The 17,437-nt window shown below is 38.4% G+C and overlaps 2 protein-coding genes across 6 annotated transcripts in view; one reads left to right on the top strand and one right to left on the bottom strand.

Annotated features, from left to right (window-relative positions):
• Gtf2e2 (general transcription factor IIE subunit 2) overlaps window positions 1–17,437 on the top strand; it is a 50,850-nt gene that overhangs the window by 13,133 nt on the left and 20,280 nt on the right. For all 4 annotated transcript variants that reach the window (XM_057753110.1, XM_057753112.1, XM_057753111.1 and 1 more), the window contains exon 3: window positions 12,147–12,238. In XM_057753110.1, the coding sequence (XP_057609093.1) occupies window positions 12,147–12,238 (92 nt within the window). The remainder of the gene's footprint in view (window positions 1–12,146; window positions 12,239–17,437) is intronic.
• On the bottom strand, window positions 890–7,733 carry Smim18 (small integral membrane protein 18). 2 transcript variants are annotated; one of them, XM_057753114.1, is made up of 2 exons: window positions 7,669–7,733; window positions 890–1,392 (listed from the first exon to the last, which is right to left on the bottom strand). In XM_057753114.1, the coding sequence occupies exon 2, from the start codon at window positions 1,356–1,358 to the stop codon at window positions 1,071–1,073; it is 288 nt and encodes a 95-aa protein (XP_057609097.1). In that variant the 5' UTR covers window positions 1,359–1,392; window positions 7,669–7,733; the 3' UTR covers window positions 890–1,070. The 2 variants fall into 2 exon arrangements, with proteins under 2 accessions (XP_057609097.1, XP_057609098.1); XM_057753115.1 differs by lacking the exon at window positions 7,669–7,733 and adding an exon at window positions 3,642–3,743.

Below are 17,437 nucleotides of genomic sequence, written 5' to 3'. Positions count from 1 at the left end.
AGCATGAATAGCAGAAGTAATAATCAGCTGGGTGGTGGCGGTGCACATCTTTAATCCCAGCACTCGGGAGGTGGAGGCAGGTGGATCTGAGTTTGAGGAAACCCTAACTCAAAAAAACCAAAAGTAGCCGGGCGGTGGTGGCGCACGCCTTTAATCCCAGCACTTGGGAGGCAGAGGCAGGCGGATCTCTGTGAGCTCGAGACCAGCCTGGTCTACAAGAGCTAGTTCCAGGACAGGCTCCAAAACCACAGAGAAACCCTGTCTCGAAAAACCAAAAAAAAAAAAAAAAAAAAAATCAAAAGTACATAACTAAATAAAGTAAATATATGTCCTTAGTCAGTTTTAAAGTACTAGATTTCTAATAAGTCGGGACTCTGTGTCATGGTAGCACATGCCTATAATCCCATCATTTTGAAGACTAAGGCAGGGTGGACTGCATATCAAGACTCTCTCATCCCTTTCTCCTACCATAACAAAGGGGCTCTGGAGTGGAAATGTCCTCCCAACCCCCACCCCAGACAGGGCTTCTCAGTGCACAGCTCAGGCTGCTCCAGAACTCACTGTGGACCAGGCTGTCCTTGAACTCAGAGATCCGCCTGCCTCTGCTTCCCAAATGCTGGGATTAAAGGTGTGCGCCACCGTTGCTGACCTAGAAATGTTTTACTCTTGACTTAGAGGCGCATTTTAAGTAGGATTTTGCTACTGAAGCACTTCTTTAAACCTGTGTGACCAGGCACAAGTTACTTATTTTAGCAGTTAGCTCTGCTTAGTTTTTAGTTTGCCTGGAAATCGGAACACTGCTGCACAGTGTTCCCAGTAGTGCATGCTGGGAATAGTCATCTGGTTTCAAGATGCTGTATTAAGTAGACTGGTAAGTTCCTGTTATGAACTGTATTTAATGAAGGACACACACACACAAATGCACACTTGAGTTGTTTTCTACTAGAAATCTTGTGGACATTCAAAGTCAGAAGCAATTTTGTTGAAACGATTGGCTTCAGGAAATTTTCATGTTCCTCAGACGAGGCAGAAGGCTGTTTTTAAAGCTTTTGTTCCTCTTCTGAGAAGGGCTAGACCACCTCACTGTCACGTTTTCTGATGTTGTTCATCATACTCCTGAGAGGGTTCGGCTCGCTCTTCAAGTCCTTCACGGTTTTGTTCTTCGCACAGCAGCAGCAGTCGAGTGCTTCGTAGAGGAAGGCCAGCACGACTAAGGACACTACGGTAAAGATGAACACGAGCAGGATGACAAAACAGGCAGTGTTCCAGTTGTCATGGAAAGGGTAGATGGTTTGGACTTGAAAGCCGAGGTACTGATAAACGGAGGTGGTGGTCTCATTCCAGTGGCTAGAAGCCATCCTCGAGGCCTCCTTCTTTATGGGTGTTTGGAGTCTGCCAAAGGGAGAAAGTGAATTAGCCAAATACAGATTCGTGTGCTCAGATCGCAACACCAAAGTTCCTTAGTGAATTTATAGTAACTTGGACTTTAGTTATGATCTAACAAAATTAATGACTGAATTACGGTTAATTTTTTTTGTGTTTATGTCAACTAGTAAATTATACCCTAGTTTTTCTGTATTTCTCTTATTAGATAATATTTAACACACACATACACACAGAAAAAAATTTACATATGGAATTCACTGCTGATGAAGGGTAAGCAACTGCCAGCTTGGAGCTTGACTGAAACAGTGGTCAGTGAGCAATTACCTGTGGGAAGGCTTGTCATTACCGTTCAGGTGCTTCTTGCCTTTTGGTTTAGGTTGTTTCTGTCTCCTGTTGACACTCTGTCAACTTCGATCTGAATCTAGAAATTGTAGCTGAATACAAAATAACAAAAAGAAAGCCCATACTGACAGTTTTCAGTATTAGGATAAAATAAAGTTTTAGACTTAAGTAGCCTGTGAAGTGATGTTACTGTTGGTTATTACTAATGTTAATTAGTTCTGTATATAATAGTCTATATATAGTTAATTTCTTCAAGTAAGATAAGTGACCCATGGATAGTAATGTTTAAAGTAGATACATTTAGTGCTGGCGGGATGGCTGAGGAGGTAAAGATGCTTGCTGCTTAAGCCTAGTGTGATCTCCAGGATCTGCGTGGTGAATAGACCTGGACCTCCATGGCTTGTGAAGTGCACCCATGAAAATATAATCAATTTTTAAAAAGCAGATAAATTTAACTCTTAAGAAGTGTGAATTATTAATTTCTTCAAGTAAGCTAGTGATTTAAATTTCTGTTTTTATACCACTGGGCTCCTTCCTTGACCCCTATTTTTGGTTTTTGTTTTTGTTTTGTTTTTAAACTTTTATAGTTCATGGTGGTCTTAAATTTGGTATGTAGTTGAGATTGATTTTTGTATCATTTCTTTGCCTCCTTAGAGCTGGGACTATAATAAAGTGTATTACTATCCTTGCTAATTTTAGTATTAAATTCTGTTGACCTAATACTTGTTATACCTTATATGAGAATGTGAGGATTGGAAATTTGTTAGTATTGAAATACTGTAATTTTTTTTTTCTTTTTTGAGATAGGGTCTGACTATGTAGCCTTGGCTGGTCTGGAAGTCACTCCATAGATCAGGCTGTCCTCAAACTCACAGAGGTTTGTATCTGATTCCCAAGTGCTGAGATTAGTGCCACCACACCCAGCCCCCATTATTTTCATTTTTAAAAAATACTTTAAAGAGTCATTAAATACCTATCCAGTTTAAAAAAGGAAAAAGAAAAGGAAATAAACACATGGTTCTATTTCCTTAATTCGCTGATATTTTTATGCTTTTCCTTTATTATATTCTTATAAACAGGGTTTCATGTGTATTCACAACAAATATCACCCAGTGCACTGTGTGGTTATCTAAATTGTAGAGATGTCTTTTATGTGTAAAGAAAACTTCAACATAGCACATGAAGGCTAAATAATAACCTTGGCATTATGGTACATGCCTGTGATCCTGGCACTTGGGACACAGATGTAGGAGGAATATGAGTTTGAGGCCTGCCAAGGCTCCATTGGGAGTTCCAGATGGGTGTCAGCTGTACCGAGAGACTTTATATCAGACAAGCAAAGAACATGTAATAAACCCGTGTGCTCATCATTCCATCTCCATTATCAGTTGCTGCCCTTGTACCTTACCTGCTTCTGTCATATGCGCAGTCAACTCCTAGACGTGATGTAATCTAGAAATATCTCAGTACTGATTTCTAAAAAGATGAGGACCGTATTTCTGAATACAAGCATGGCGTTATTTCCACACTCAAACTGTGAAGTCATTGGTTAAATTTGTCTTCCTACTAAACAGAATATTATAACTTTTACCAAAGTTATGTTTTCTGAGGTTTTAGTTTCTGTTGTAAATCAAGTTTGTTTTATAAAATCCCACCTCTGTCCACTTGCTTACTTCCTATATTTTGAAGGTTAGATGTATTATCTGAAGCCAGAAGTAAAGGCTTACACATGTTTTGTTTGGGCTTAAAGCTTCTGTGTCATGGTGCTTGACCACTCTTCATTCTTCAGTGAGAGTAATTGAGTTACTTCTATTAGCTGAGGGACATATGAAGTTACATTGTTGGTAGGTGAGGTGTATTTCATACTACATTTCATGTAAGCTATGTCACTAGACCTAGGATTTCAAAATTACCTTAACAGGGCTGGAGAGATTGTTCAGTTGTTAAGAGCACTGACTGCTCTTCCAGAGGACCTGGGTTGGGTTCCCAGCACTCAGATGGCATCTCATGACTGCCTGTAATCAGATCCAAGTGATTTGACACCCTCACACAGACATAGATGCAGACAAAACTCCAATGCACACAAAATAAAAATCAAAATTACCTTATCCTTGGAATGTTCTCTTTAGATTACATTCTTTTTTATTGAAAATAGATTTTTTTATATAATCTGGTTATGGTTTCTCTTTCCCATATTCTCCTTAGTTCTTCCCCACCTCCCCTCCCATCTTGATTCATACCCTTTCTGTTTCTCCTTAGAAAACAATTAGGCATCTCTGGAATGACAATAAAATGATAATAAAATAAGATAAAAACAAATCGGAATAATACAAAAACCAAACTAAAAAGACCCAAAGGAAAGCACAAGAAGCATAGATGCAGAGACACACCCATGTGCACACACACAGATTCCACAGATTCCATAGAACAAAACTGGGAGCTATAATGTATATGCTAAGGACTTGTAAGTTTCTAAAACTGCTGTGACTTGACATGCCTGCCTTAAACGGTGGTTTGTTTCCCCAGTGAGACTCCTTTGGAGAAAACTAATTTTTCATTTGCAAGTGGCAATCAGTTGGAGATAGCTTCTGGGTTAGGGATAAGAGTGTGTGTCCATTTCTCCTGCCAGTTCTAGGCCCTCAGCTGATGCACACGCTGCAGAGCGCATTCTTATGGGGAAAAAACTGCCTTGTACTTATGGTACCATTGCCATATGAGCCAGTGTTAAGTGACACCTTTTATGCTGTGTGATGTGGCTACCCTGATAGACTGATCCAACTTTCGTGTTGTCGATGTTTCTTAGTCTAAACACTGAACACAATGTACAAGTACTCGGAAATGTGGCTAGAGACAAAATTTAGGGGTGTGGGTAGCTGTGGGATATGTGTCATGGCTAGGTCCTTTTGCCCCGTCTTCTTTAATAAAAGCGCATGAAGTATGAGCATGCTCCCATGTAACTTTAAAATAGTCATCTTTTGCTGCATCTTGAAGATTTATGGCACTAGTTTAATGTGAATATTCATGCAAGGAGATGCCTGGGATCCCAGCATTCATGGGGCTGAGGTAGGAAGTAGAAAATTTAGGATCAATGAACTACAAAGTCAGGTTTTCATCCCTACCATTACTTAGAAACTTATCGAGCCAGATGCTTAAATTTTACTTAGGTTGTCTTTTGAACAAAATGCAATTTGAAATAATGTTCAAATTAAAATATTTACCTAGACAAAGGAGCATTTTTCTCTGGTTTCAGTGTGAGGACTTGGTAAACATGTTGCTTTTATATTAACATTCTTGGTTTTTCGAAACAAGGTTTCTCTGTGTAACTCAGCAATGCTGGAATTAAAGGTATGCTCCACCACCACCAGACTTCAGATTCTTTTTGAAGAGCAGAGGTAATAGTGATGGAAAGACGACCCAGACTTGAGGAAACTAAAACCGAAGGAGAGCACTGCCACTGCTCTAGATCCCCACCCTGGCGTGCACCTTATTTACTTGGGAGAATTCATAGAGTGATTGTGCTTGTAGTGGCCATGTAATAGCAGTGTGTTTACCAAAGGCTTGTGTCTAAGCAGTTTAGAAAGGAGTATATATGAGTGGTGGTTTGAATAAGAATGGTCTGCATAGGCTCGTATATTTTAATGTTTGGTCCCTAGGGAGTGGCACTATTTGAAAAGTTTAGGAGGTATGGCCTTATTTGAAGAAATGTGTCACTGGGAGTTTAAAAAACCCATGCGAGGCCCAGGGTCAGGATGTAGCGCTCAGCTCCTGCTCCAGTGCACCAGAGTTGCCATGAAACGTCTCTCTCCCCAGCAACAGAGCAGAGACTAAGATAGTATGTTCCAGGCTTATGTTGTGTGTTACGACATTTTTTCCACTTTCGACAGTGATGAAATTGAAGTCAAAACATTCATGCTTTAGTTAGCTTCTATACATGTCTGGAACAAGTAAACCTGTGTGATAGACATCACTTCCCACCTTCAGTTTGATGTGTATTCTTTCTGAGTATAGAAGAGCTCTAGTAATTTTTGTTCAATTTCAGGTAAAGACTAAATTTATTGGTAGTGGATTTGGTGTAATTAAGCACTCCAAAAAAGTACACCATCAAGATTTCATATTCTAGATGAAATTTTCCCAATTAAAATTAAATTTGTATCAAGGAAATGCTGTAAACATGTTAGAAAACAGAAAATGATTAAAAATAAAAACAGTAAGAGTTTTGTACTTGGTAAATCTTCCCTTTATAATTTTATTACAGGAATGGGAAACCTTAAAGAAAATCACATAATTTTTAGGTAGGTTTTATGTTTTGCTATGTTCCCTTTCCCAATTTGCTTTTTACAAAAGGTCCCAGTGGCGTATTTATGGGGATAGTCTTGTGGTTTTGGGACCCTGGATCACCAGATTAGAAATTATGATTTAGCTCTATTTATGGTAAAAACTTGTAAACTGAATTCTCTTCTCTGGTTCCCTTAAGCACATCATTGTGAAATACGATCTGTTGATCATAACAGCTGTTAGCTGGAGAGCAACTCATTGATTCGTGCTCTGAGACTCTGAGGTAGGGTGCACTTGAGGGACGATCTGGTGGACAGTAACAGACCTCCACTTATGCTAATTATAGATCTACTCTACAAAGATGACGGCTGCTATGAGTGTTGAAACAATTTGAAATTTTAGGGTGTAAGTTAACGGTTATTTGACGTTGTTTTTATATTGTTTGGCTCCCATCTTTTGTATAGTAAGCAAGAAAGGTTTCTAGGTAATTAACCCTGCTGTGCTGAACCTGAGATCTAGTGTCTTGTTACAGCAGCCTTTTGAGTTTTTCCAAAGACACTGTTTGTGTAACCTGAATGCTGATGAAGAAACAAAGGAATAGAAATTATGAAAAGCAGAAGAAAAAAACTAGGCCTTAGTAGTAAATATACTTACCAAGGTAAAAGGTGAAAGTTGGATAGTTAGGTAGTTAAGTACAGTGTATCATGGAGAGCTATCATCTACTAAAGGTTTTCATCTTCAGATATTATTTACAGAAATTTGGTCGATTACTCTGAGCCAGGAGAATAATTTTACTGCCTAAAATTACTGTTCTTCCTTAACCAGCTCGACTTAGGACACATTTAATTTTAAGATATAGTTTAACAAAAAGATTGAATTTGTATGTATCTCAATACCAGCTTAAGAATAACTAATTAAAAATTTTTGTGTGGCTTATGATGAAAGGATATTTAAAAGATTTTTGTGTAATAACATGGTTTGTATTTTATGATAGGATAGATTTTACTGTAGGGAAATATTTTAATTAAGATGTTGGGGAAATCTGATGTTCTATAATTTATCTGCTTATAGTATAATACAACACATAATGATACATGTTAAAGTGTTTTTATATAAAAATTATAACTTTTTTTCTTGGCATTCTCTGCATTAGTACTCAAAGTCAAATATAAAAAAATCAGAATTATTTTCTCATTTGTTAAAATATGCTTTTTATAACTGCTTTTTACCAGCTGATATAATCTGTACATATAATCAGAAAGCTTTAGCCAAAGATTTGCTATTATTCAATATTTTTTCTTTTGAGAAACATCCTTTGTTAAGACAGACCAGACTTCTGAAATAAATTTGCTTTTAGAAAATAAAATTAGCAAAGGCCCAGGTTAACATCAAATGCTTTTGTCTTACTTAAAAGTCTGCATAGATCAGATTAGTAGAAAATGTAATGAATTTTCCATTAAGATACAGATGGTAAGGATGCTTATCAAATAGCATAGGGCAGCCGTCATTTTCATGATAAAATCCTACCAAATAATGGGTTAATACATTGCTTTTACATTTTCTGAAGGCATAATGCTTTCTGTTTGATTATTTTCATGGTAAAATATTTTCCTGTTGCTTCATAAGGATATGGACTACTGAATAAAAAGGATCAAATAAGCCTACCTCTTGTCTGGAAGGATGCTGTGGAAGCGATGGTATCGTCTGTTTGTAATGCAGTCTAGTGCACAGCCAAGATGGAGCTGTGCTTCTATTGGTTGGACGCATAAAGCAGCTGACAGTTTCCTCCGTGCTCATTTGCATAAAGACCTGCCACCCCGAGGAACAGGTCATTCGTAAACTGGATAGAGCTGTCTGGGGTATCAGCTGCCACCTCCTTTTTAAAATTCTTTTGTCTTTACGCTGATTTTTCACATAGAAACAGATTTTTTTTTCCTATAAAATTTCACATCCCTCTGTTAGTAGTTCAGTGCCGGAGCAAGAATATGGTCTCCAGAGGCAGTTACCTAGGAAACGGCAGCCCAGGTTAAGCATGTTGGTAAAATGTTAACAGGAAATGTATGTAAAATCTCATAAATAAGCTTAAAATTAACATTTTTTTTCTCAGTATATTCTCAAGTATTGACTTCTGGGATTATGGACAGATAGCACTTGTATTTGGGTGAAATCTTGAGGGAACAGAAATAATGTTTTTTAGTTCTTTAAGTTAGAGTTAGTTTAGGTGGGCAGGCTTTTTTTCTAAATTTTAAGATGCAACTTTTATGTTTTAGTTGGGTCTAGTGCAACTGTCTGTTCATTGTTTTAGTTATGGTGATAGGAGATTGGCCTAATCAAAGCAGAATCAAAATTTATTTTTAATTCAAGGAGTGATCCTTTTTTAATTTTTAAAAATTAAAAAAATATTTTTTTTATGCCTACTGGTGTTTTGACTGTGAGGTTGTAGAATCCCCTAGAATTGGAGTTATAGATAGTTGTGAGCTGCCATGTGGATGCTGGGAATTGAACTCAGGTCCTCTGGAAGAATAGCCAGTGCTCTTATCCTCTGAGCCATCTCTCCAGCCCAAGGAATAGCTTTTAAAAGAGGGAGAGCTGGGCATGGTGGTGCACACTTAATCCCAGCACTTTAGAAGCAGAGGCTGGCCCGGTCTGCATAGTGAGTTCTAGACTACATAATGAGACTCTGCCTTAAACAAACAACAACAATAAATCAGCAAAAATTAATCAAACAAACAAAAACAGTGGGAGACTGGGTAAATCCTTGCTACATAGACTAAAAAAAAAATTTAGATAAATCATTCCATTAGTTTCTGGCACTGTAAAGGAGTACATGGAAATACCCTTATTATATTGCTTTAATCATTCAATAGATACTTGAATGTTGGCTTCAGTTGGCTTTGACTTAGTACTAGGGACATTGTGGTAAGTAGACTATGTGGTTCATAGTTGATTGTTTGGAGTTCTTAATATTCTGTGATTTCTCTTTTCAGTTTTACATATATACACATAGATACACACGTGCACAGTATTATAGGATAAACTTAATAATACTGATTAAAATTCTGGGTTTGATGGTACAGCCCTACATCCCAGCTACTCAGGAGTCTGGGAGGTAGCATCACACGTTTAAAGCCAGTCTAAGTCACTTAGGGAGTTAGTGGGCTACAGTTAGGTTCAGTGGTAGACCATTGCCTAGCATTCGTGAGGTCCTAGGTTCATGTGTATTTATGGGTGTCTATGTTCTGACAAAATGGCCCATGTTAGATGGGATAATAATGTGTGGTAATAATAAAGTGTAGTGGGTAGAGCTTCTTGTACAGGGCAGTATTACAGGGTTTACAGCTTGATTTAAATCTTTGCCTTGTTAAAACCCTCAAATTTTTATGTTTAAAAGAGGACAATTAGAGCGGGGAGATGGCTTGGTTGTGAGGCACTGGTTATGCAAGCAGGAGACCCTGACTTGAGATCCCAGCACCCACGTCAGAGTCTGGCCCAGGAGTTTGCATCTGAAACCCCATTGCTGGACAGGCTGGTACAGAAAGATTACTGGGTTTGTGGCCACTTGGTGAGTTTCGGGTTCAGGGAGACTGTTTGAAAAATACGATGGAGGGGAAGGAGGGATGGCTCAGCTGTTAAGAATACTAGCTGCTATTCCAAAGAGCCTCGGTTTGATTTCCAGGAGCCACATGGACGCTCACAACTGTAACCCCAGTTCCACGGCATCTGACACTCTTTTGGCATCTGTGGGTACCAGGGTATTCATAGGGTACACAGGCACACATATAGGCAAAACACCCATCTGCGTAAGATAAAATTTAAAAAAAAATTGAGGAAGACCCCAAACTCTGGCCTACGTGTACACATGCAAGCTCTCCCTCCACACACTAAAAGAGAACAGTAGAATCTTAATAAACTTTAATAAAATCTTTTTTATTGATATTTATTGAGCTCTACATTTTTCTCTGCTCCCTGCCTCTTCCCCTCCCTCCTTCAACCCTCCCTCAAAGTCCCCATGCTCCCAATTTACTCAGGAGATCTTGTCTTTTTCTACTTTCTACTTCCCATGTAGATTATATCTATGTAAATCTCTCTTAGTGTCTGCATTGTTGTCTAAGTTCTTTGGGATTGTGGTTTGTAGGCTGGCTTTCTTTGCTTTATGTTTAAAAACCACCTATGAGTGAGTGCATGTGATAATTGTCTTTCTGTGTCTGGGTTACCTCAAAATAATGTTTTCTAGCTCCATCCATTTTCCTGAATTTAGTAAAATCTTAAACAGGATTTTTTTTTTATATATAAAGGACTAAATGTGGAGATCATGTAGTGTGATGCTCAGTTCAATAAAGGTTAGTGACTATTATTAAAGTGTTTTGAACATCTTGGGGGAAAATAACCATAAGGTTAGAATTTCATAATTGAAACAAATGTGCTATTGTTGAGACAGGGTCTTCTGTAACTCAGGCTCATCCTGAACTTGGAGTTGAGAAGAGGGTATTGGATTCCCTGGAGCTAGAGGTACAGGGAATTGTGAACTGCCTGATGTTGGTGTTGAGAATTGAACATGGCCTCTGGAAGAAAACAGTTTTTAATTTTAATGAAATACAAAATAATATAAATAAAATATAAAATAATATACATATTAATATAAACATTAAGTATAAAATAATTATGGCATTTCCCTTCTACCATTTCCTCCCTCTGACCCCTCTCATGTGCCTCGTATTTTGTGATTCTCAGCCTACCAAGTCTTAAGATTATAAATTATGCCACCACCCCTGCCCTATGAAATCATTTATATAAGGACTATCAGTATGTCATTTTTGATATTATTTAGTTTTGGAAGCATAGTAGACTTTAATGTGCCAATTGAGTTACTTTTCAAAATTATAAACTATTTCTAAGGGAAAATTCCAAAGAACATTGCATTTTATTTATTGATTTTTTTTTATTGAACTATGTATTTTTCTTCACTCCCCTCCCTTTCTTCTCCCTCCCTTTCTACCCTCTCCCATGATCCTCAGGACTTTGCATTTTAATATCATAGGAAAGAAAACATTCAATAAAGACTTTTCACTATCTAATTTCAAAGGAGTATTATGTTGCATCTGAAATTGTTGTTTTGGATCTCTGACAGTTGTTTTATTTGACTTGTGGTTGTGCTAATGCAGTCTTCTGTTTAAATGGTTATTACCAAGTTGACGCCAGAGATGGCTTTCCCTTTTTTATTTAGCCACTCTATTTGTGTATCAACTGTGTGGGAAGTTGATATCTGATCTGATGCCTTTCTAATAGAATGTGTGCTACGGAGATGCTTTTCTTGTATTTATAGTGAATTTTGTAATCTTTTTTGTCTGTGGCTCAAATGCATTTGAGATACATTGACAACATTATCTGGAGGGAGGCGGTAAAATGGTAGTTGTTTTGGAACAATAAAGACTTCGGAAAGAGGAAGAGGGAAGAAGGGAGGTAAAGAGGACATTATAGGGGCAATAGGTATCCATCCTTCCTTTACTCATTTCTTGTGTTTATATTGTTCTAATTATTGGAGAACTCTAATCAAGTTGAAGGTAGGAGTAGAATGAAATGAAGGTACTTGTAAAAGAATTGTGTTTTGAGCTGGGTATGGTGGCACAGGCCTTTCATTCCAGCTGAGGAGGCTGAGGCAGGTGGATCTCAGAGTTGGAGGTTGGTGTGGTTTTTTAGTAAGACTATCTCTTACAAAATACAAGTGGCAACATACTTGTATTTTGGGATATAGCTCTGCTTGCCTAAACCACACAGGCCTTGAATTAGATCTCCAGCACTCTCCTTCCCCAAACTATATTTTAATGCTTTTAAATTATATTTAGCCTAAAATGTGTCATAATCTTATAATCCCAGCATTTTGGAGGCTAAGGTGGAGGATGGTGAGTTTAAGTGTACTAAAGTGAGACCCTCTCTCTGAAGAAGCTTGGGTGGGTGGTGGGCTCGACTATTCAATAAATATACATGGATTTGTGAGTTTTGCCAAAATATTACAGGGTACACTTCATTAGATGAAAAAAGTCAAAGGGAAGTATTTTACCAAAGTTAAAATCATTTTTATTCCTAAGTCATAATAGCACATTATATGAAATTGTTATAATAATTCTTTTGAACTTCATTTCCAGATCATAACAATGGATCATTTAACTTGAAAGCACTATCTGGAAGCTCTGGATATAAGTTTGGTGTTCTTGCTAAGATCGTGAATTACATGAAAGTAAGTACTCACATACCAAAAGTCCACTTTGATTTTTTTTGACAAAAAAAGGGAGTTAAGAGATCTGGGTTTTCAGAAGTTAGATATTTATATAAGTATGTCAAGATTTATCTAATTACTCATTTTAGTATGTGTAGCTTATTATATGTTGATTATACTTCAAGAAACCCCTAAAATATTTAATGTTTCCAGCCTTTTGCCCTCTGTTAAACTGGCATTACAGTGGGCACTCAATTATGTTTAATTTACATTATAGTCAAGTATACAACTTACGCTCACCATTTGACTCAACAAGAGGCCTCCCAAGGAGTAGATACATTTCCTGGGAAAACCAATGATGGGGTAGTTTTTCAAGATAGTTCCTTCATTCATATGAGAAATAAAAATTGCACAGTTCAAGCAGTTGATGGCGAATTTCTCTGCTTGGAGGTTAAGAGAATCACCAAGGATCTTGGGAAACATTGACTTAAAAACATAAGAAGCTGGTGTCTGGCTGTGTCTGAATTGTGTAGTTTGTATTTGATTTCGAGTATAAACACCCTAATCTATATTTCTCAGCACCAGAGGATTCTGACTGATTGTTCGTTCTGTTCACCTCTTGCCCTGTGTGTTAAACAATTATTAACATCTACTATTGATGGTGGGAGAACAAGAAAGAGCGGCCTCTTGGAGCTGTCAGTCAGTTGAAGGAAATTGACAGTGTTTTAAAGTATATTTAGCTCTTAATTTTATTTTCCTTAATAAGCAAGTGTACAAATAAAGTTAACATTTTTCGTGCCGGGCGGTGGTGGCGCACGCCTTTAATCCCAGCATTTGGGAGGCAGAGGCAGGCGGATCTCTGTGAGTTCGAGACCAGCCTGGTCTACAAGAGCTAGTTCCAGGACAGGCTCCAAAACCACAGAGAAACCCTGTCTCGAAAAACCAAAAAAAAAAAAAAAAAAAAAAAAATTTGTGATCACAAGGCTTCTGATTTGAGTTGTTTTGCAATTACTGATCAAGGGCTGATTGAGAGGTTGATTCAGTTTGCTTTATATGTAACAGTAATTCACCCATCAAGGAAATGAATGGGACCCTCTTTTCTTTTGGTAGTTTCTGCATCTGAAGATTCTTGTCAGTTATTGGTAGGATAAAGTAGAGTTTGGCACCAACTCTGCTGCTGTTTTTAGATTTTGTAGATTTAAGTGCAGAGAAATAAATGTTCATGAAGCTACGTTAGTTCTAATGAACATTTTGTGATAAGTACAGTTCCAAGTTACGTGTCAAAAAAATACTTGGAGCTTCGTCCTTCAGGCAGCCATTGGTCGACACTTGGTGTCTGGTCATTAACTAATTACTTTCTCAGCCTTTAGAAGATGAGTCCAAAGGGCAGGACCTAGAGCTGTGTAGCTCAGTGATAGTGTGCATGTATGTGTAAGATGCTGGGTTTTGTCCCTAGCACTGTAAGATTGGGATATCGGAAGTTTCAAGGTCAGTGCTTATGCGGTCAGAGGACAGTTCTGAGAAGTTGGTTTTTCCTTCTACGTTGTGGGTTCTGGGGATCAAACTCAGGTCATCGGGTTTGACATCAGGTACCTTTACCTACTAAGCCATTTTGTTGCCCTTTTTTTCTTTTTTATTAATTTTTTAAAAAATATTTATTTATTATGTATACAGTATTCTGTCTGTGTGTATGCCTGCTGGCCAGAAGAGGGCACCAGACCTCATTACAGATGGTTGTGAGCCACCATGTTGCTGGGAATTGAACTCAGGACCTTTGGAAGAGCAGGCAATGCTCTTAACCTCTGAGCCATCTCTCCAGCCCCTCTTTTTCTTTTTTAAAGACATGACCTTATAATGTAGCTCTGGCTGACTTGGAACTCAGATATACCTGCATCTGGGATAAATGTATTATATGCCACTTATGGATTTTATGTAGCATAGTTAGAAAAACTTGCTAGTCTTGGAAAATATTTGTTACTAAAGGAAATGGCTCCCAGTTGATACTGCTTTAGCTCTTTAAGTATGCATTTTAAACTGTTTTTGTTTTTCCCTAAGCTAATAGTTAAGGAATGAACTTGTCCCCGCCTCCAGTGCTAGGATTATTTGTGTAGTGGCATGCTGGTTGAGGCTGTGTGTGTGCTCAGCAAGCACTCTGTTCCCTAAGCTATATCCCAACTTCATTGTGACATTTCTTTAAGGATTTTTTTTATTATTTTACCTTTGTTGTCTGGTATATGTATTTTGTAGGTGACAACTGTCTTAATGTCAAAAGGTAGGACATGTTTGAAATGAAGCAAGAAACATTGCAAGATGTGAGTGGAAGTCAGTTATATCTTTGTCCTTCTCCTTCTCAGCATCCTTTCCCGAAGGCCTGTTTTGAAAGGGGAAGTATGCTTATCTAATAGAAGATGAGTGTAGTCAGCTGACCTCTCTTCCATTTTGGAAGATTTGATAAAAGGAACTTCAAAAGCAAAATAGGTAAACATAAGATCAAAAATACTTGTAATTGCCGAGCAGTGGTGGCGCACACCTATAATCCCAGCACTTGGGAGGCAGAGACAGGAGGATCTCTGAGTTCCAGGCCAGCCTGGTCAACAAGAGCTAATTCCAGGGTTACACAAAGAAACCGTGTCTTCAGAAACCAAAGACAACAACAGAAATACTTGCAATGGACATCTTTAGTTGCTCATCAGAAATCGTGGGAAAGTTCAAGGAGATTTAAAAAACTGAGATAGACATAGTGATTTTAAGCAAATGAAAACCGCTAAGTACATGCATGTGCACACACATGCGCGCACACATAAAAGATACCATAAAGACAGATATGAGAACTTTGAGATCATAACCTAAGAGCATGAAACATAGGGTTAGACTGTCAAGTATATGAGATCTGGATGTGTTTATTATGTTATAACCTGGTATTTAAGATAAAAACCGAGACAAGAGGGTTACACTATTATTATTGGAGCTGCTTATGAAAATAGAGGAACTTTGTGGCTCATTTTAGAAGAATCAAAAAGGTAGTAAATATGAAACAAATTTTTATTGTTTAAATAAGTCTTAAAAGTACTTGGAGCTTTTCTGAAGATTGCCTTGTGAAGGATGCCTTCTCCATGAGATTCTGGGTGCTGTGAAGGATACATTCTTCATTCTGGGTACCCTACTCCATGAGATTCTGGGTATCCTGAAGGATGCCTCTCTCCATGAGATTTACAAGGACTGCCCATATGCAGCTTTCTCTTTGATTTTTTTTCTTTTTTCTTCTTCTTCTTCTTTTTTTTTTTTTTTTTTTTTTTTTTCGAGACAGGGTTTCTCTGGTTTTGGAGCCTGAACTGGAACTAGCTCTTGCAGACCAGGCTGGTCTCGAACTCACAGAGATCCGCTTGCCTCTGCCTCCCAAGTGCTGGGATTAAAGGCGTGCACCACCAGCGCCCGGCTTCTTTGATTTTTTTCTGACTAAAAGACGTGTCTGTGTGTCTGCCTGTCAGCCTGCTTGTATGTATCTGTCTGTCCAGGTCTGGGGATTGAGCAGAAAGCACTTCTGCACTAAGCTGTATTTCCACACTTTCTACCTTTTATTATAAGGTCTCAATTAAGTTGTCCAGACTAGCCTTGAACCTGATTCTCCTGCTTTAGCCTACCAAGTACCTAAGGTAGGCTTATACCAGCAAGCCTGGCTTAAATTTGTCTTTTTTTTTTTTTAATTCAATATTTATTATGTATTCTGTCTGCATGTTTGCTTGCACACCAGAAGAGGGCATCAGATCTCATTATAGATGAGTGTGAGCCATCATGTATTTGCTGGGAATTGAACTCAGGACCTCTGGAAGAGCCTTTTCTTTAGCCCCTTGAATTTGTCTTTTTTTTTTTTTTTTTAAGATTTATTTATTCGCCTCCCTTAGTAGCACTTTGAAGAAGGCAGACAGAACCTTCACGGTCCCAGAACCACCCTTGAGTCCCCAGTGCCTTGGCGACCAGAGGACTCACAAGGGACTGAGTGGGGTGACAGAGTGCTGTTAACTGACCATGAGGCCTCTAAGTTCGACCCGATCTGCCAACACCTCTAGGCTGACAGCCTTCTCTGGAGCTGCCAATACCATGAGCCCCTGACCTGCCCTCCTGACCTTGGAACAATTAACACATGCCTTTTCGGTATTAACACCCCTCCCCAACCATCCATCTGCCGTTTGCCTTCTCTATTAATCTCTGTTACACTCAACTTCTTGTATCGTTTGTGAGTATTAAACGTGTGGCTGTGTTAAAGGAAAAAAAAAAGATTTATTATATACTGTGTTCTGCCTGCATGTATGCCTGCAGGCCAGAAGAGGGCACCAGATCTCATTACAGATGGTTGTGAGCTACCATGTGGTTGCTGGGAATTGAACTCAGGACCTTCTAAAGAACAGACAGTGCTCCTAACCTCTGAGCCATCGTTCCAGCCCCGAATTTATCTTTTAAGAAATGTTTTTTAACCTAAATTTTATAGATACATGTCTAACTTGGCCCCACTATTGGGAGCTTGTGAAAATGTAGGTATAATTTGCATTTCATTGTGTCTCATCTCTGCATCTTTAGCCTGTAGTAGTCAGTACTAAAGACTTCGATGAATGAATGAAGAGCAAATGCTCAGGAAATGTTTTCTGTTTGTGATACGTTGGATTTTATGCCCCCACCCCCATCTTAGTTTTAAAAAGTTGAGAATTCGAGTTTTACAGGGCTGGACTCAGGCCCAAAGAAGTTATATTGCCTACTTGAGGTAGAGTCTTGTAGTTATTTTTGTTTTGAATAATGAATATATCTTTCAATATAGAATATAAAGTATAGAAAGGTTCACACACAGAGGTCATTCTCATTCCTAATCCTACTGTCTTATCCCTAGTGGTCCCTGTCCACCTTTGGATCGTGGACGCTCCATGAGGAGCCACCTTTTAACACATCTTCATCTCCAGGTACACACTGCTGTGAATGTGGTCGTTAGTCCTAGAATCACAGTATCTTCTGAGAAGCCTGTTCAGGAGCCACATCCGCCACTGGGTCACCTCCTTTGGCATTCATGAATCTGCAGTACCCTTTTGCTTACCCATGTCCCTATACCTGCTCATTTATAAGTGTAGGTGTTTTTTGACATCAAACCCCAGAATAGACAAGTTTTCAGGTATCAGCATATCTCTGATGAGTGTTGGTGATGTCATTGTGTTCACCCTGACCTTTTTTGCCACA

The sequence above is a fragment of the Chionomys nivalis genome, chromosome 20 (genome assembly GCF_950005125.1).
Source record: "Chionomys nivalis chromosome 20, mChiNiv1.1, whole genome shotgun sequence".
NCBI classification, from domain to species: domain Eukaryota; kingdom Metazoa; phylum Chordata; class Mammalia; order Rodentia; family Cricetidae; genus Chionomys; species Chionomys nivalis.
Note: the sequence above shows the minus strand (reverse complement) of the source record. Positions and strands in the feature narration are given on the sequence as shown.